The 20,106-nt window shown below is 61.0% G+C and overlaps 1 protein-coding gene across 2 annotated transcripts in view; it reads right to left on the bottom strand.

The window, feature by feature from the left end:
- MPPED1 (metallophosphoesterase domain containing 1) overlaps positions 1-17,095 on the bottom strand; it is a 65,209-nt gene extending 48,114 nt beyond the window's left edge. Inside the window, exons 1-2 of one of the 2 annotated variants that reach the window (XM_036237632.1) lie at positions 16,953-17,095; positions 5,470-5,780 (exon numbers count right to left, since the gene is read on the bottom strand). In XM_036237632.1, coding sequence (XP_036093525.1) covers positions 5,470-5,693 — 224 coding nt within the window. In that variant the 5' untranslated portion in view covers positions 5,694-5,780; positions 16,953-17,095. Of the gene's footprint in view, positions 1-5,469; positions 5,781-12,135; positions 16,762-16,952 lie in introns of those variants that run through there. The other variant, XM_016135762.2, reaches the window with a different exon arrangement.
- Positions 17,096-20,106: the final 3,011 nt, after the last annotated feature.

The following is a 20,106-nucleotide window of genomic DNA, read 5'->3' as shown; positions in this document are numbered from 1 at the left end:
AGGCCGGGCTCTTGCCAGGCCCTCGTTCGTTTCATGCGGTCGGCCTGTGGACACATGGTGACTGAGTCACCTCCTAAATGCCGGGCACCCGCGAGGTGTTAGGAGGCCCATGGAGGCCACCTCGCAGAACTCCCAGAAATCCGGCCTGTGTCTGGAAGTGAGGACAAGCAAGAGAAGTCGCGATGGGGAGAAAGGGAGAGCGAGCGTACCAGGGGGCGGAGGGCTTGGCAGCATCGTCTGGCCCTCGGGTGCGGCTGTGCCCAAACCGGGCGTGCCGGCTCATGGCACGAGCCAGTGCACTCTCCTCTGTCCTCAGGACGCTTTGAATTGGGCCTCTGACACCGGGAATGGCAAAACCCTCGTTAACATGGGAGTCACCGCAGCCCCGTGGGGTAAGTAACTGGGGCCCAGGTACGTGAGTCCCAAGTCCAAGGCCCCCGCTAGTAAGTTAAAGAGCAGACTGGAGCCTGCCTCTTGGCAGCAGGAATGTGGGCATCTGACCTCAACGACTCCTCGTGACAAGAAATAAACAACAAAGCGGGTGTTTCCCAGGGACCTTCTGCAGGGGCCACGGAGAACGAAAGGCCTAGACCCCGTCAGCGGTGCTGCCCAGTCTTCAGGGCTCGGCACACAGCGGTCACGCAGCAGAAATGGTGCAGGCGGGGGGTGGCGCCCCGCCCGGCTCGGTGGCCGCCTCACGGGGCCCCGGACCCTCCCAGCTGCAGTCCAGCTCCGCACGGTGGGGATGACCGACTCACTCTTGGAGAAGTTGTGATAACTCAAGGGACCCTCCCAGCTCAAGCCCCTGAAGGGAATGTGCCCCGCACCCCGTTTCCTGCACCCTGGTCCCCCTCACAGCTCTCTCCCCCATGGGCATTGGCTCCCTGCAAATGCCGCTCCTGGAGCCAACAACCCTTGGGGCCATCAGGAGCAGAGACCTCCCTCTTCTGCAACCCTATTTCTGGAGACATGGGGAGCTCTGAGCATCGGGGGGCGGCGGGGAGAGGGCAGAGGGCTCCTCCCTCAAGTGAGGCTCCAACCACATGTCCAGCCATGTGACTGGGCATCAGCCATGGCATTTAGAATGGGAGAGACCTCTAGACCCCTCCTCTCACTCTACGAGTGGGGAAACTGAGGCCCAGAGGAGCAGCTGGCTCATTGTCACACAACCGTTTCTTTTACACAAAGCCCTGGTTCGGAGGTGACCCCCACCACACTGCCCCCCACGTCCCTGCCCTGCCTTCCCACCTCTGGGCCTTTGCTTTGCTGGTCTCCAAGTCCAGGGCTTGTGCCGCCTCCCCTGGGAAGCCCTCCTCGATCCCAGCGCTCTTCCTGGGCCGTGCTCCCTGCCTCATCCTGACTCCCTTTTCTTTCTTCTTCCTGTCCACTGTGCTATGATCGAGGGACCGGCCTGTGCTGGCGGAGGGGACAGATGCTTCGGAGATCGTCCCAGAGATGCGCGTTCAACCACAGGCTGAAGCACGCGCCACCAAGAGCTGGGGCGGGAGGCCAAGGGAGGGGTCAGGACCCGGTGTGGGGAGGGAGCGGGAAGGCTTCCCAGAGAAAGCCGTACTTCGGTGAGACCCAAACGGATAAGTCTATGCCAGCAGGGCAAAGGGTCGGGGAGGCCGAGGGCACAGCACGTGCCAAGGCCTGAGGCAAGAGGAAGAATGCGCCTGGAGCCCTTCCGGAGCGGGGTGCAGGACGGGGCTAGAGAAGCAGAGGGAGCCCCGGGTTAGTCCTCTGCCCCTGCTTGTCCCCTCATCCCAGCCCTGGGCTCAAGGCTGACGCTCACTGTCTCCTGCAGACCTCTGAGCACGGGGACGGGTTAGGGGCCACAGGGTCCCTTCTGAAGCCTCAGTCGCATCGCGAGAGGGGATCAGAGCACCAGCCCGACACAGCTGGGGGGGCTGGGGACAGGCACAGGGGTGCTCCCGGGCCTGCCATGGTCTGCGAGGGCCCCGCACAGCCCCGCACACTCGGAGGCTCTTTAAACAGGACGAGTCTCGTCTCCAACAACGGGGCTCCTTCTAACGGCCACGGAAAAGAGGCGCTATGCCTGCCGCCAGCCCCCAGGGCACCTACGAGGCGCCCCGGGGATGACCCTGTGCCTCAGGGACGACTCTCGCCTTCTCACTGACCGCCAGGCCGCACGTCCACCTGCCCTGGTGTGGGAGGCTCTCCCAGGCCGCCGCAGGGCTTCTCAGCCCCCAGGGGGAGGGTCTTCGTTCTCTGGGCCTAAAACCCAGAGGCCCCGACCCGGAGATTCGTTACGCACTCTCACTACCAGTATCATATGCCACGACACACTTTTACGACATGTGTCCTAACAGCCCGCCACCCCACGGAGGGGGTCAGCTCAGTGCTGGCAGGGGTTCGTTCATGAGTGGCAGAGCCAGGATTCGAACCCAGGCCAGCTCAGAGCGCACATTTCTAACCAGTGTGCTGCTATGCGGCTGCTCACACACATCCTGGCTGGATGGATGGATGGACGGATGGATGGATGGATGGATGGACGGATGGATGTATGGATGTATGGATGGACGGATGGACAGATGGACAGATGGATGGATGAACAGATGGATGCATGGATGGATGGATGGACGGATGGATGCGTGGATGGATGGATGGATGGATGGATGGATGGATGGATGGATGGACAGACGGATGGACAGATGGATGCATGGACGGATGGATGGACAGACGGACGGACGGATGGATGGATGGATGGATGGACAGACGGATGGACAGATGGATGCATGGATGGATGGATGGACGGATGGACGGACGGATGGATGGACGGATGGATGGACGGACAGACATGTGGATGGATGCGCGAATGGATGGACAGATTGGTGGATGGATGTGTGGATGGACGGATGGATGGATGGACAGACGGATGGACAGATGGATGCATGGATGGATGGATGGACGGATGGATGGACGGACGGACGGACGGACAGACGGATGGATGGATGGATGGACAGACGGATGGACAGATGGATGCATGGATGGATGGATGGACAGACGGACGGATGAAGAACAACCTGCAGTTGCTCATGGGTTAAATGGGAGGAATCGCCCTCGTCCACTTGGTCACCGCTGCCCTCGCTCAGGACACAGCCCGTGCGGCTCCTGCTCAGGGCACCCTCTGTCCAGCTGGGCGTTTCCGCAGTCCTCAGACGCCCCCTTCTCCCGACCCTCTCCCAACCTGCCGTCCCCCACTCGTCCTCCTCTGGTCTCAACCTAGAAGCCAGAGGGTCCTTCCTCGGCCCCTCGGCCCTCCTGTCCTGCGACCTCTGGCTTCCCTGGCTCCGCTCTGGGACCGGGGCTGCCGGAGTGTCTGCCAGGCCCCTGCGGGGCGTCGTAAACGACGGCTTTGTGTGGTCCTCCATGGTAATATGACATTCTGTACTGTGTCCAGGGCCCCTCTGTAGGGACCTGCACAGACACACACAGACCCCACCGCTCTCTGCCCGAGGGCCTGGGGCTCTCGCCTATTCCCTCTGGGGCAGGAGTCCAGCCCTCCATCCCGGGACCTCGGGCATGGTCACCGTCAAGCCCAGAGGGCTAACCCCATCAACAGAAGTGAAAGCCTGGCCTGGGAGCGCGCCCCGCCCCCCGCAGCAGCCCGGCCGGGCCTCCAGCCCCCAGAGGCTAAGGAGCAGCGGGCCTGCGACCCAGGGCCTTGTGTCCTTCCAGAGTCCACCACCGCAGCCCCAAAATGGAGACTGGAGGCCACTTCCCAAGCAGATGCCTTCCAGAAAATAAAGTAGGCACAAGCCCCACAGCCCCCACAGAAAAGGGCGTTTTCCAGGGCGAGTGCGACAGGAAGAGGAGGTGCCCAGGCCTGGGGCCTACTCACCCCGCAGAGCCCGTTCTCCCAGGCACAGTGTCCCTGCGCTGCCCTCTACGACAGGGGCGGGTCCCCAGGGCACGACGGGGGGCGGGTCCCCAGGGCACGAGGGGGCGGGTCCCCAGGGCACGATGGGGGGTGGGTCCCCGAGGGCACGACGGGGGTGGGGGGGTCCCCAGGGCAGGACGGGGGGCGGGTCCCACAGGAACCGTTAGGAGCCAGCACCCCGCCCACCCACGCCCAGGCCGGAAACCCTCACAGCTGCTTCTCCCAGCGGCCCAGGTGCCGGATTCTCATCTCCCCAAAGGGACAGCCGCTGGGACCCCGCCTGCCACTGCTCCCTGGAGATGGTGCTCGTGGCCCTGGAGGACGTGGGGCCTGTGCTGTCACAGGAAGTCGGGGCTGCTCCGGACACCGCGACATCCCCATCACACCTCTGGCCTCCCCGTGTGCCGTCGCCAGGGAGCTGTCCATCTCCTCCTCCTCGGGGGCTCATCAGTGACCCAGACCCAGCACAGGGACACCCCAGAGGGACCGAGAGAAGTTCCCATGACAGAGCAAACAAATGTCGGAAGTCTCAGGCAGAGGCACATCCGTCCACAGACACCACGGCGAGGGGAGCCGACCGTGGAGCGAGAGCCCCAGGCCGGGGCGGGCGGCCGGGGCTCCGGGCCAGCTCGGGCACGCGGGAGGGCCACCTCACTTGTCTGGGCCTCAGTCTCCCCACCAGGCGAGCCTGCGGCGCAGGGATGAAGGAGGAGAAAGGTCTTCCAGGAATGCTGGGAGCCACCCGGGTGGGGCCAGGATTCATCTGCCTCCGCCCCGGCCCCGGCACCTCCCCTGACCCCAGAGAGGATCCAGGGAGAGGAACGGTTCCCCAGGCACACGGGACCAAGCCTGGGACCAGGCTCTTGTCATGGCCTCACCGCCAGGGCACCCCTAGTACCTTCCGCCGGCCCCAAAGGGCACGCGGTGGAGCCCCCCCCATTCCTTGTGGGAAGCATCTCTGCTTTTTCAACAGAAGCACCTTGGGGCGGGGGAGGCCACTGGACAGAAAAGAGGGGTGGAGGGGGGGTGGGACAGCCAGCCCAAGACCAGGGTCCCAACCTGCCCTAGGGCCTGTGGCAAGTCCCTTTCCTGCTTTGGGCCTCAGTCGCCCCATCCGTACCGTGAGGGACGTGAATTAGACAAGGGGTCTCCAACCCAAACACCGAGCGGGAGCCGCTGGAACTCAGCCCCCAAGCGCGTCCCCGGGATGTGCAGGCCTGGGGCTGCCAGAACTTTTGGGTTTGAAAGGCAAAGCGAGAAGTCTGGATTTTTATGTGTGATCACCTCATCTTTAAATATTCGTAAAACATTCTCCGGGCCAATGAAACAAGAGTCTGGGCCAGAATCGGCCCACGGGCCACCGCTCCGCAGCGGTTTGCAAGCCCCTGCCAACTCGGAGCCCTGGTGGCCTCGGGCCTCCGGAACCGGTTCGGCCGCCAAGCATGCAACGGCGGGGCCCAGAAGCCAGGGGGCGCCCCCTCCCCGGCCCATGCGCCCACCCCGGTGCGGCCGCCGCCGCCCACGCCGCGCATCCCCGCCGGTCCCGCCGCGAGCCAGCCACTTACATCTGCACGTGCGGAGGCTGGAAGCGGCCCTGGTTGATGTTGTAGAAGGTGAAGGCCTGGGTGGGGTTGGAGCTGTACTCGTCCACCTCGATGATGAGCCGGCTGTGCTGGTGCCGCCGCGCGGCCATCACGTGGGACTGGGAGAACGCCATGCCCAGGCCGCAGGGCAGGAGGGCCAGGGCCTCTGCCTTCAGCACCCCGGGATCCCACCTAGCGCGCCACATGGACCTCCGCTGGCCGCCCGGGCATCTCCCACCGCCGACGCCGCCGCCACCGCCGCCGCCCGGCCCTGCGCCAGACCTGCAAACAGACTGAGGAGACGGAGCAGAACCGTGCGACAGTTAATCTGTTTGGGATTTGCTTTATTTAATGTCAGATGAAGATTTAGAAAGAGGGAGAGGGAGGGGGGAGAGGGGGGGAAAAAAACACAGTCGTACAGCTCAAAAACTCATTACGGATCTTTCCAACTCAGCAGTTTGATGAATATACTTTGGTAAAAAGGAACGGAAAACGAGGGACGGGATTCAAAAAAAAATAAAAAATAAATAAAAAAATAAACCGCCGCGCCGAGGACGGATGCGCGCCTGGGCCAAACGTTTAAACACTTAAAGGCTTTTTATTTTATTTTTTATTTTTTGCCTTCCACCAAATCCTCCCGAGCCCACAGGGCGACCGCGAGGTGGGGCAGGACACTGGCTGTTATCCTGCAAACAGGCAAGGCGAGTTTCGCTTTTCAGAATGGGGGGGGGATAGGAAGGATTCCCCGTCCCTCCCCTCCCCCCCCACCCCGCAACCCCATCCCCTCCCCTCGGATCCCCAAACACACCCCCTCGCACACGGCCCCACACCCACGCCCCTGCAAGCCCAAGCAGGCGGGGCCGGCACGGGCCTGAATTCCTTCCCCGACTTGGGTGTACTTGGGTGTCGCCTAAAGATATCTATCAGCAGCACCCTGAGAAGGGATTTTCCCGGACAGACTGCCAACCGCCAGCCCCACTCAGGGGGTGACCAGGGGGAAAAAGAAGTGGGGGACAGCGATCTACCTTTTAAAAACCCTTCCCGATGCTTTACAAGGATCTCAGGAATTGTCAAATCCATTCAGAATCTTATGATGCCACCGTTTTCTGGGTTTGTTTTTTGTTTTTCTTTCATTGGAAAGTGGGGTTTGCATTCGTAGGTGCCGGACTGAAATGTCCCTGACACCGACTCCAACTCGGCTGCGTGAAATCCTGGCCACGCCGCCCGTCCTGCCCGACACACTCACGCGCCGGACGCACCGGCCAACGCTGCCTTACGAAGACCATCAATTTCCGCCGTTCTGTTCCATAATCATGTCTTTGAACTGGGCAAATAAACGCTTGAAGATTTGTGCTGTGTTGTTTCTGTGTTTGGTCATTAAGACTCTCCGATGGTTCCGTTTGCACTGCATTTAACCATGGAGAAAATAACGTAATTTAAACTGCCCCGGACTGTCATACCCCGGTCACGCCGAAGGAGGAAAAATCCCCTTTGCTCTCTGCGCACAGAGGAAGGATCGACACAGTCAGAAAACAAATTAGATTAGGAAGATGACGAAAATTAGAGGCTGGAGAACATTTTAATTATGTGCAAAGGAGAAATGGATTATTAATTTTTTTTTTAAATCGCGACGATCGCGCCCAGACGAGGTGCAATAAATAGCCTCCTCCTTCTTTCTCCTCGCCCACCCACCCCCGAAAACACGTCCTGATCCCTAACACAGTCCCCGCCTCTCCAATTGGGAAGACAACAACGACAAAAAAAATGTCTGCTTCTCTCCGCAGGACGCGCCGGCTTCCAAGTGAACGGGCATCCCCAGGGGACAGGGTGCAGCCAGCCTCTGAGGTGGGAGATCGGGTGTCCTGAGCCAGAACCCACAAACCTGCCGCCCTGTCTCTAACCCTGGGAGAGGCCTCAGCAGCAGACTCCGCGGTCCAGGGCTCTGACGACGGCCCGGACCTGAACAGGCGTTTGACCTCCAGCAGTGCCCTGGCTTGCTGCGTGACCTTAGGCCAACTTCCTGCCCTCTCTGAGCCTCAGTTTCCTCTTCTGGAAAATGGGTTTAAAAATAAGAACACCACCTTCCAAGGCAGCTCTGCAGGTTAAATAAACAGGAATTCTGGGCACGGCGCCCGGCAGATAGTGCCCAGCTAACATTCGCTGTTACTATTAGAAGCACTATTCGGGTCGATTAGGTACCTGCCTATCGGGCCTGCTGTGAGCAGGTGCTGCCCAGGGACTGGGGCGTCTGTGGTACATACAGGGGTGTCAGGTGTGAGCACAGGGGACAGCTCCAGGAGCCCCGGAGAGCCAGAATTAATGAGAGCTGACCACATCACATCCCTGCTCGAAATCCCCTGACGAGGACTCGTGACTCGTGGACCCTGAGCAGGTGGCTTAACCAGCCAGAGGCTCCTCATCCACAACATGGAGAGAAGCCTAGGACCGACCTCACACAGTCGCGAAGGTTAGTGAGGTGGCACATGCAAACTGCTTATCACAGAGCCCAGCACACAGTAAGTGCCCAATAAATGTTAGCTATTACTGTGATTATATTATCATTGTCACCCAGAGCCTCTCTCAGCTACTCCATGAATACTGAATCAGTGAATGGATGGAAGGAGGGATGGGCGATGGAGGGGGGGATGGGGGATGAAGGGAGGGACAGACAGACAGACAGAGTACGTGTCTTGCCAGTCTCTGTCCCTGGTGCCGGCACAGGCCTGGCAGAGGGCAGGAGTCAAGGGGGCTCAGCCCCTCTTGCCAGTCCCCGCCCCACAAGCCTGCAAGGACCTGGCCGGGCTGGGCGCAGCCCCCGTGGAAGGCGGGTCCCAGGGGCTGCCACCCACCCCTGGCCCTGTTCGCAGGCGCCTGCGCGCCCTGTGTGGGCTGGCGGCTGGGGGAGAGAGCCGCTCCGCGCCTGCAGACGCAGCCAGGAGAAGCAGGCGGCAAGGCATCCCGGGAGGCCCTCGGCGGTGAAATGCTGCATTTCACATAAAGGGGGTTCGCAGCGGGCCCTGCTCAGAGAAATCAGGGGAACTGGGAAGGCAGAGCCGTCCTTTAATACCCGTTTAATATTTATGGAGCTGCGGCAGCGGCAGCCACCGTGCAGAGAACGCAGCCGATCCGCAGAGGGAGAGCGGCGGCTCCCCGGCAAACAGCTTCTCGCGGGGAGGCGCGTGCACCTGGCCCACAAAACAAGGTGCACGCGGGCAGCGGGAGGGGTGCCGGGGCCCGCTGGGGCCGGGCTCCGTCCAGCGGAGAGGCCTTGAGCAAGTCAGCCACCCCGCTGGGCTACCAGGGCCTCCTCTGTGGCGCCAGTGGACGGGAGGGCGAGGGAACCGGCAGAGAGAGGGACGAGCTGATGAGTGTTTAGTTCTTCAGCAGTATCACCTGGGCCCTGCGAGCCATCAGGGCTCCGGCTCCGGGTGCCAGAAAGAGCAGTAAAGAAGCAGACAGATCACCGCCCTCGAGGAACTGGGGAGGGGGCGGGGGAGGGGCCATAACGAAAGCATGAGGAAATGGACAAGGTGCTTTCAGATCGGAATCTGTGCCCGGAAGAAGACAGAACGGGGCGAGGGGGGGGACGAGAAACGGACGAGGGGAGGCCTGTTGCTTTAAGCTGGGGGATGGAGAAAGGCCAGTCCGAAGAGGGGACGGTCACCGCGGAAGCCAATGCCGAGAAAGAGCCAGCTACGCCCAGACCCGGGGGAGAGGGACCGAGGCAGGGGGAGCAGCAGCGGGGGGCGGAGGGCGGCTCGCCCGCTGCCACGGCTCTCGGCCCCCGTGTGCCTCCGCCTCCCCGCTGGGGAACGAGGGGATGAAGTGCGCCTTGGGCCTGCTCCCCCCGCCCCCCCAGATCCCCGTCAGCCCAGATAGAGAGGGTTGAGAAAGGCTTGTTGAAAACCTCCCTCCACCGTTTAGGGCTCGTTTTTCAAAAGTCTCATTCTCTCGCGAGGTGGTTTCTCGTTCTGTTTTCCCCTCGAAGGCATTTGTGCAGGGGTCCCCAGGTGCCACGAATCCAGTCAGGCCAGGGTTCTCAGAAAGGACCCAGGGCGCCGAGCAGCAGGAGCTCGTGTGGACAGCCGAGACCCAGGCCGAGGCCGGCTCCAGGCCCCGCGGCTCTCCCTCGGCCTCCTCCTGTGGCATCGTCGAGGCCAGCGCCAAGCCAACCTCCAGACGAACGTCCTGAAACACACTTCTGACCAAGGCCTTGCCTCCCACACACCGACTGCCCCGGGGGCACCCTGCTGCCCTCGGGTCAAGCCCCGGCCCGGCCCCCGCGCCCCCCTCACCGGTGGCTCAGGCCAAGCTCACGACTCCGGCTTCCCTGCTACGCCCGGATCCCGCCTCTGAGCCTTTGCACGCGCCGTTCCCTCTGCCCGGCACACTGTTCCAGCTCGGGGCCTGGGGGGCGCCTCCCCCGACCTCCCCAGGCTGGGTCAGGCACCTCTATGACTCCCCGGCTTCTCTCATCAAAGCGCCCAACACAGCCTCGTCCTGCGTCTGAGCTGAGTGAGGAGCTGACGGATAAAACGGTGCGTGAGCAAACTCATGAGCGAGCAGGAGGAACCGCCCAGGCCGCGCCTCACGGCCGGGTCCGCGAGCAGCCTCCACCTCCTCCAACCTCAGTTTTTCGTCTGTCAACATGCGATGCCAAAACCGCCCTCTGAGAGCCATTTGGTCACCCAGTAGGTGCTCACTAAGTGTCTCTTCCACTGAGGTTAGGAAGTTCCGAAAAACCCAGGAGCCCTGAAGAGAACTTCCAAGAATCATGCAGAGATTTGCAGAGAATGAGGGTCCCCTTCTCCCCTGTGGGGAAGCCGGGGCCCCGGCCCCCTCCCTCCCACCCACTCCGTTCCTTGGTGAGTCGCCATCATTTTGCTCCTCAGGGTTCAACATATCCGGTTCCACCAGCCCTTCGACTAGCTGTTCCAGGTGCGCCCCCTCGCCAGGGCCCCACAGGACACCGGTCAGCCCTGCGACCCCCACATCCTCCTCTCTAGGGCAAGCCCTGTTCTGAGAACCAAGCGACTCAGACGTGAAACTGACCTTCCAAGAGCTCAGGGCCCAGTGGGAGCAGTCAGGCCACAGCTTGGAAGCCGGTGACCAGGAGAGGAAGGGGAGGGGGTCTCTGGGTCCCCAGTAAGATCTCCCCCAAACTATGAGGCCGGCCAGCGTGTGCCAAAGGCCCAGGAAGAGGAGATGGGGAAGGGCTTTGGCTTACACAGACATCTGGACGGCAGGTGTGTTTTTGCAAAGGAGACACTTAGGTCACCCCAGCCGCCCAAATCGGTCCAAGATATGTGACCAAAGTCTGTGAGCATCTGCGTGGCCGGGGCTGCCGATCTGCCGTGTGGCTTGCGCCATCCACTTCCGACGGGGCTCCTCAAAGCCAGGGTGGGCCCAAGACAGTGCCGGTTCACGCCTGCTGTCCCGTAGGTCACTATTCCCGGCATCCTCTCTGGCTCTCAAAAGTGTCCCCATTCCGATAGTCAAAACTGTCATAAGGGTAAAGGTCACTGTACTCAAACCCCACACGAGGCTTTTAAAGGTACCACCCCCAAAAGGTGCGCATGTTTCTCTTCCAGTCATCGGCATGTTTGTAGCCATAACTGAGGCTAGGACAATACCGTGGCACCCTGCGTCTGAAAACTCAGATGCCAGTCAGTGACTTCCCCGGGGATGACTGTCTACGGAACAGGAGAAGCCCTGTAGAGACACTTGCCCCAAAAACCTCCCCGGCTGCCGGAGCCCAACACTGGAAAGCTGTTCCCGGGGCGCTAACCCCTGCTTGCTCCCTCTGCTGCCCCTCCCGTAACCCAAGGAGGGGCAGCCGGCGGCGGCAGCCCCTCCCGCTGGCCGGCCAGCCTGCAGGCTATCGACTCCGGCCGGCCACCCAGGGCAATGCCGAGAGAAAGCCAGCCCAGCAGAAGGCCCTGCCCACCGAGGCGTTTGTTAACTTAGTTGCAATGCGGTAGAATGTCACCCAAAAATCCACCCTAACACCTCCTCAATGGTCCCCCCGCCCCGAGCAAACTGTGGGAGAAATCATATCTAACAGAATTCTTTTACACGAACTCAGAAATCGCCTTTAAATTGTATCTTTCCCTTGTTTTGCTCGTGCCTGAAAATATGCGATTGATCAGTCAGTAGTTGAAAATGTCATAAAGGATAAAAAACAAATAAATAAACAGAGGAACTCAAAGGACAGGCGAAAGAACAAATAGCCCAGGGGGAACAAATCAGAGCCCATCGCACGTCCCCAAAATGTTTGACCTCCTTTCCCAACTGCGGAGGTCCAAGGAAAGAAAACCCCAGCCTGCAGCCGGGAGCAGCCGCCAAGCCGAACGAGCTACGTCGACGAGGGGATCCACAAATATTGAGAAAATTACACCATATTCCTTGAGAAAGGATCAACCACGAGTGACTTTTAAAGCATTTACCACTTAAAAACCTTTTAGCTGGGCCCCTTTTGAATTACGACTACATGATTTTAAATTACACTTTCTAATTCCTCGCCGCCGCCCCCCCCACACACACACACACACACACACACACACACACCCCGGCCGTCTCAGCAGCGACTGCTGCCTCATTTTCCAATTACGTAGTTTTATTTCGGAATGAGGAAGACTGCTACTTTACCGGATCGTGTCCTGTCTGCCACAAATAGCTGCTCACTTATTCCTTTGAGTCGCGCTATGAACACCCTCAGTTCATCAGGCCGGTCTTCCAATTCTGCACGTCCTGCATTCCCCCAGCACTGGGCCGGGCCCGAGACGCACAGAGACCCGGAAAGGTCGGGCTGAGAGATGTCTGTGAACCAGTGCTCTGCTCCCTAAATTATTATAATTCTTGGTGCTTTCTCTATCCATCTAGCAGATCAGCAATCACATAAATAATAGTGAATGGACTGATTTTTCTTCCGCAAAGTGCCATGTCCCAGTTTTTTTTTTTAAATAAAGCACTTGGAGATTCACATATCTGCGGAGTCGAAACGGGAAGCCGCCGGATCCGTTTCAAACATGCCCACATACAGAAGGAAAAGCAAGGCGAATGTGTAAAAATCAGCATCCCGCATCCCGTCCCCACATGCATGTACGTCAAGTCGCCCTCGGCGGCTGCGGGGCTCTGGGCCATGTAGTGCTGGGGAGGGGGTGGCGAGAGGGTCCGGGTCGCTCAGCGTTCAAACACAATTTGCGAAGAAAGTGGATGTGGATTCGCAGTCCTCACGGGGATTCTATTAACCAGATGTCACTGAGGCACAATCGAACCGGCAGGATGGTAATTCCACACGTTAAGCCCGAGACCAGGGTGTTGCCATTTTTACGACCAGTTTAAGTGTGTTTTTTGTGATCGTGGGGGAATTTGCAATGAAAGGCCAAAACTCCAGAGTATGATCAGTTCACGGATGTGTCTGAATGACAAACTTACAAGAACAAAACTCCGTTCCCCACCCACCTCCACCCACCGGCTTTTGTGCAGGAGCCCTGGGCGGGGGCGGGGGCGGGGGAGGGGTTGTGTGCCTCTCCCGTGAGCACCGCAGAGCTTCGGTGTGATGCGGGAGAACCGGCTCGGGCAGGGCTCACACTTCTCAGGTAGAAGGTACAACAGACGTCACCGCCTTGCAGGCTGTGTTACTGTTGGGAAAATGCAAAAGAATGAAATGAAGGAGAAATGACGGGCGTGTGGGAAATGGAAAGCAGGCGTCATTTTCTCCTCAAAGTGATGAAATTCGCAGGGGCGATGCCAAAAGGCTTTCCGTGTGCATCGGCCTCAAGGCCGAGCCTCGGTCCTTCCTGGAAGGGAGGGATGGGCAGGTGAAGACACCCAGGAGAAGCGAAGGCCCAGGTGCGGACCGGGTGGGTGGCAGGGAGGCTCCTACCCCGTCTCCGGCTCTAAACTCAGCCTATCGCCACCGACCCGTGGGGAGACTTTGTTTTTTATCGCAGCTGCTTCTGTTTATGAGGTATGACCAGGTTTTGACATCGAGCTGGCCAAGTTCGCATCCACGACAACCCCCAAGGAGTCCTTCACCAAAAGGCACGAAGACACCACGGAACTCTCGAGTCACTGTCTGAGTTCAAAATTAAAACACGTAATGTCAATTTAAGATTTTTTTGCCCATGAGATTGGGCTGCCCGGTCAGCCAGAGGTATTTTAAATGGAAATAAAGCATAACTAAGTCTTGTAGCATGGGGGGAGGGGGGAGGGAGTCCAAATAAGGTAAATCATTTGTTTTGGCAGCCCGATGGCCAGGTCAGCAGGGAGAGCCAGGGGGTCAGATTTACAGAGGGACTATTTATACCTTCCCTCCAACACCACCCCCAAAAGGAGGCCTATCTTGTTTTTCTTCCCCTTGGGGTTGCTTTTTCCTTCCCCCCCATCCCCCACACCACCACTACTTCTTCAGATCCAAGTCACACCATTTCCGTGGCTGTCTTGAGAGGATTTTAGCGGGTGGTCTCGTTCCGTGGGGACGGCCACATCCCAGGAACCAAGGCAGCAGGGAACCGTACCCGGGGTGACCCAGCATAGTCTAAACACGGGAAACGGCGCTGTATGAAACCCTCCCTTCACCCCATCTCCTCCCTGCTCCCCAAGTGTTTGGCATGTCTGATCCTAGAGGACGAGCGGTTCGCCCAGAAGGGCCCCATCCCTCCTCTGAGATGCCGTGCACTGGGATCTGCGTGCACACAGCGAGCCTGAGAACCCATTCCTAGGCTCCGGCTCTTGGAGGGCCCTTTCCCCGGGGGGCCCTCGCTGCAGAGGTACAGGCAGACAAAGGTACCAATTGCTGAACAGAGAGATCTCAGGGAGAAGAAGAATGGAAAGGAGGGATGCTTGAAAAGACCCTTTTTCTGTTCCCGGAGAGGGAGGGGCGATGGGAGAGACCTGTCACGTTGTCACATTAAAGATTTTGACAGACAATTCAGGGATAACGCAGAAATTCCACCCTTAACTGCAGCTCGCCACAACTTGAAAGGCATTAACTAACCTCCACTAATTGCATGTTTTTCTGCGCATAATATTTACTTGTTAAAAGTCTTTGCCTGGCCGATTAATTTCCTCTGCCCTGCTATTCATGATCGGTTCACAGGCCCGAAATTGGAAAAATGAAATCGTTTCGATAGATTAAAAGATGATTGCACTTTGGGGAGGGTTTTCTTTTTTCTACTCGTCTGGAACCCGCACCCAGAATGCTGATTTTTCTCCTTGAGTGCTCCCCTTCGGTGAAATCCTGGTACCATCCGTGATTCCCCAGACGAGTGCAGAGAAACACGTCCTGTGTGAGGTGGGCACCCGAGGGGCCAGCACCGCCTGCGAGGGAATGTAGCAAGTTCGAGGGAAAACAAATGAACTTAAATTACTTTTATCAGATGAAGATTTTAATCGTCTCAGGGGAGGACTGGGGAATTTTTTTTAAAGCAGGCTTTTCTTGAATGGTTATTCTATATGTTGTGTGTGCATTCCTGACATTTGGGCTCTGGGAAAAAGACCCCTAAGCCCCTGTGTTTTACCGAAACTTAGATCCGGTTCAGAATCGCAGCCCACAGGGCTTCGGCTCGGGCCTCACTGATTCTAAGTGTCCACACGGCAATTACACCCGAGCCGTGGCGACACTCCGAGTGTCCACATGGACATCACGGGGATCTGGTTCGACCCAGGCCTTCCGACATTCCTGGGGCCTAGAACGAAACAGGAAGCAGCCCCACGTGGACGCGCTTCCCAGCACGGCCACCCCTCTGCGCCTGCGTTATCGCCCTTTGACCGGCCATCGGCCAATGACCGTGCCCCCTCCGAGCGGGCACTCAAATGGACGCAAGCATTTCACAGCAACCCATCCTGAGAAGAAAGATTCTACAGCTGTTGTGGGGCTGCCACTCGGGGAGCCAGTTTGCAGGGAGCCCGGCGTCGCGAGGCAGTTCATTATGCCCGGTTGTCACACCGCGGTCCCCGGTACGCCGTGCCGGGCTCCACAGTGCTCTGATCCCCGTGGGCTGGCTCCGAAGCCCCGGTGCGTTCTCCACCACCGGAAGCCGGCCTCGGCCCGGCCAAATCCACCACCCCTCCCCGAATGCTCTCCTAGGTCGCTGGCTCCCGTGGATGGAGTCCTGGCTTCCAACTTAAACGTGGCAGGTAGCAGTGGCCTCTCTGACATCCCCCAAAGCATTTTAGCCCACGTGACAAATTATTCATGAAGTTGGTTCATTTTTTTATTTTTTATTTTTTGCAAAGACCAGCCAGATTGTTGACAGTGGTAGTGTCGCCCGAGCCCCCAGCGTGGCTGATCTCTGCTAACCAGTCTCCTGTCACCATGAGGGTCCTGCAGAGCCAACTCATCCACTCACCAGCCGGCCTACTTTTGTTCCCGGTTTAATTTCATAATTGTTTGCCGCTTAACAAGCTCGCCTCTGCGACATTCGATGAGGGCCTTGGAAATGGGGGGAGGGGGGAATCAAGCCCCTGGAGGGGAGCTGGGAGAGGGTCTGACCTAGCACTGGGGGGAGACATCCCAGACAGGAGGTCAGCTGGGCAGAGCTGAGAGCAGTTCTGGGGTGGGATCTCTCCATCCCTCCTCAGGTCACCCAGCAGAGTGGAGGAGAGGGTATGGGAGAGGATGGAGGTGAGTCTAGGACCCCAAGCAGGGGACTGCCACAGGGGCCCGGACTCATGGGCTCTCTGTCGCCAGCAAGGTGGAGGGAGACTGGGCATGAATTCACTCTCCTGTGACAAGTCCCAGAATAAACACACAAGAGACAGACCTGTTCCTTAGCACCCGCGTTCCATGAAATATTGCCTGTGAGGGCTGGGACCTGCCTGGCTAGCCACTGGATGCCTCCGGGCGGGCACACGGCAGACAGCAATGAATGTGTGTGGGACGAGTGACCGGATAGATGGATGAATGGATGAACAGATGGACAGACGGAGGGACGGAGGGACGGAGGGACGGAGGGCCGGAGGGACGGACGGACGGACGGATGGATGGAGTTTCCAGCTACGCCTGGCAAAAGTGACCACCAGACCAGTATTAGTCCCCCTCCCTTGCTCGAATACCATCAGGGGCCTCGCTGCGCACAGTAGGCTCTCAACGACCAGGGGGTGCTATTGTTACCACCATCATCGTCGCCCGCACCCCGCCAGTCCGCTTCTTCCACCGGCTACTCCGCCGGCAGTCAGCAGCGACTGGCGAGCTGGGGAAAAGTTTCGCTGACCCCTCGGCCCCAGTCGGAGCCCAGCGCCCGGGCCGAGACCCCTCCCGCCGGCACCCGCTCAGCCGGCAGGGCAGCCAGGGTGCCTCGCCGGGGCACCCACACCCGTCACGCGCGGCCAAAGTAACTTTGCGGGCGCCCCTGCGCCGCGCCGCGGGCGTCACCCCGCGCCCGAGGGCGGCCCGGCCGCGCCCCCGCCGGCCCCGCGCCCGCCGCGCCCGGCCCGCGCCCCGCCGCGCGCGGCCCTACCTGGCCCCGGGCTCCTCTTCGGCGGCCGCGGCGGCCGCGAGCAGCAGCGCGCGCGGAGGGCGGCAGCGGCCCGGCTCGGCGCAGGGCGGCGCGCGGGGGCGGGGGCTCCTCCGGCGGCGGCCGCCTCGCCGCGCGTCCGGGCGGCAAGTGGGAGCCAGACTCCTCCTTCGGGGGGCGGGGGGCTCCCCGCCGCCCCCTCCCTCGCCTGCCGCGCGGCTGCGAGCCGCCCCGACTCCCTCGCCCGCCCGCCTCCCCCCTCGCTCGCTCCCTCCCCGCCTCCCCCGTCCCCGGCGCCGGGATGGGCGCGCTCCGGCCCTCGGCCCCGGGCCCTGCGCGGCCGCCCGCCGGGGCCCCCGCCCAGCAGGCCAGGCCTCGGCCCTCGGCCCCCGCCCGGGCCCGGCGCCCGCATCCCGCCGCCAAGGGGGAGGGAGCGCGGGAGCGGCCCGGGCGCGGGAGGAGGAGCGCGGCCCGCGCTGCGGAACGGGGCCGGCGGCCGCCCGCCGCTCCCAGCCCCGTTCGGCCCGCCCCCCGCCCCGGGCCGGCCGCGCGCGGCGTGGGCAGGGGGCGGGGGCGCTCTCACCTCCGCGTCCGCGGTGGCTGCGGCGGGCACCGCGTGCTGGGGCGTGCGCGGCTCCTTCCCGGGCGCCGGGGCTGGACCTCCTCCCGGGGCCGCAAGGCCAGTTGCTTGGGACCCCTCTGCCCGCTTCCGGGGAGACTTGGACCCCAGCTGCTAGTCTGCAGAGGCCGGGTCTCCGACTGCGCCCCCATGTCTTCCCAGTCCCCGGGGGTCCCAAGTCCCCAGTTTCCAGTGGGGTGCGGCAGGTAAGCAGGTCAGGACCTAAGAACCTGGCCCCCAGTTGGAAGAAGGCCCTCCCTTACTGGGGAGAGGGGAGAGCAACACCCCCAGCCAGGGTGCTCCCGCCCTGGGGAGTTTGAGAGGCCCCATGATCTCTGACCCTGCCACCAGCGGAGAAGGGTGTCCACAGGGCCCTGTAGTCAGGACACAGCACAGGTCAGGCCCGGACTGAGAGGACGGTGAGGAGGAGGGTGTGGGCACCTCTGAGGCCCTTCTAAGGGCCTCAGCAAATGTTTATGGGTCCCCCCCCCCAACACACCCACATCACAGTGGGCTTCCCATGCCTGCACTCATCACGGCTCCAGACACGGTCCCAGAGGAAACCCCGTGTGGGGGCCTCAGGCCTGGCCTGCCTTGGGGAGAGACTGGTGGGACAGGAGGCAGACGGGGTCACAGAAAAATGTCCCTCCTGGGTTCAGGAGGGGACGTGGGGACAGCCAGCAGGGGTGGCTTCCTGGAGGTGGACACACCCCAGCTGGGTAAGTGTTCGTCAAGGGGAGAAGGTATGAAGAAGGCATTCCAGGCCGAGGAAACGTACATGCAAAGGCCTTGGCATGTTTGGGTTGGCAGCTCCAGTGGGGCAGAAGAGAGAGGAAATGTAGGGCGGGGAGAGGAGATGGGGGAGGGGGAGGAGGAGGAGCGGAGCCAGGAGCAGAATCTGGAGGAGCCTTGGACACCCGCCTAAGGGGAGGGGCTATTAGCGGGGAGCCCGAGAAGGCTTCGGAGCGGGGAACACGACTTGGTCAGGTTTATCTTTATAGAGTTTGCTCTGGGGGCCCTGGCCTGGGGTTGGGGGGCTGCCGGAGGGGATGACGGAGGCCCGGGATGGGGCCCCGAAGCCAAACAGGGGGCAGGGGCCGGCCCAAGGGGCCTCAGAAGGGCACCGCCCTGTGCTCTCACACCCCTTGCTGGGGTGATTCTGGGGCAGAGTAAAGAGGCCTGTCTGGAAATACAGCCTCAGCGGGCAAGCGGGAGGAAGGGGTGAACCGTGTGGGCGGGGGGCAGCGTGGACAGGCCCTGTGCGTCTCAGGAGCAGGGAGCTGCCACGCGGTCTGCCCCCACAGGGTCCTAGGGAGTAGACACGCCCCAGTGCCCTCACCTCACCTGGCAGGTCCCCATCATGGCTAGTCTTGACCCGCCCCCCCCCCGAGGGGCCATACTAACTTCTAGGTGGCCAGCTGGGGGTCTGCCTGCCCTGCTAGGGCTAGAGCCCCAAGGCAGGCAGTTCCCAGGCCAGGCAGAGAGGCACGTGTGAGCAGTTACCTAGGAATTTAGGAAGGAAACCCCAGGTAAACTCACAGGCTTACTGCCGAGGAGAAGGTCACTGGCCCAGGTTCATGGTCAGGTCCATTGCTCGGGTGGCTGCAGCCTCCATTCCGCACCTCTGTCGTCCTGGGAACCGTGTGTGCCCGGACTGCGTTGGGTGGCCAGGGGGCATGCAGATGTAGCCCCTGCCATCCAGCCATGGCCAGTGAAAGGCCAAGAGTGACTGGCCTGGACCAAGTGTGGAAAGGGCGAGGTGCCCGCCCCGGGCGCTGGGACAGGGCTGGACCTGGGAGAAAGGGCAGGAAGTGGGCATCCCGACAGCAAGAACCGTAGATGCTGCTCCTGCAGGCGACGTGCAGGGAGGACAGGGACCCCCGAGGGTCTGGAGCATAAGGCGGGTCACACGGGTCCTTGGGCGCCAGCTCGGCGGGCCCCAGGAGCCCCTGAGGGCATTTAGGTGGCATAATATTACCTGCCTGGGGGCAGGGCCTGGGCTCAGGGGTCCAACAGACTCTGCCTGCTGCTGCCAAAGACAAAGCCACCGCTTGGCAGTGGCCTCAGGAGCCACCAGAGGCCAGGTGGTTTGCGGTGGTGGGGAATGTATGGTCCTGGTCGCTGGGGCGAGAGCAAAGTTCTTGTGACACTTGTCCTCCAAGGCCAGCTTTCCCATCACCTCTATCCACCAGCCCTCCCCTCGGCACCCACAACACCATCTCCTACTTTCCCAGAACACGCGTTTATCGAGCACCTACTGTGTGCCTGGCACTCGGCACTTCCTTCAGAACAAAGCGCGAGCTCCCGCCAGAGGGGGACCCACTGCCTGCAGCGCCCAGCCCCAGGCTCTGAGCCCGCGTCTGACCTGCAGCCGCCCTGGTGCTGGATGGAGGTCGTGCGCCCTCGGGCCTCAGCCCTCCCAGTCCCAAGGCCCGGAGCTCAGTCGACGCCCCGTGACTGGGCTCCGACAGACAGGAAATGAGGAGTGCGGGATGGGCAGGGGACACCCACTCCTAAAAGAGCAAGCAATCTGGCAAA

The sequence above is a fragment of the Rousettus aegyptiacus genome, unplaced genomic scaffold (assembly GCF_014176215.1).
Source record: "Rousettus aegyptiacus isolate mRouAeg1 unplaced genomic scaffold, mRouAeg1.p scaffold_m13_p_2, whole genome shotgun sequence".
NCBI lineage: Eukaryota > Metazoa > Chordata > Mammalia > Chiroptera > Pteropodidae > Rousettus > Rousettus aegyptiacus.
This window is presented reverse-complemented; position numbering and strand designations above follow the sequence as displayed.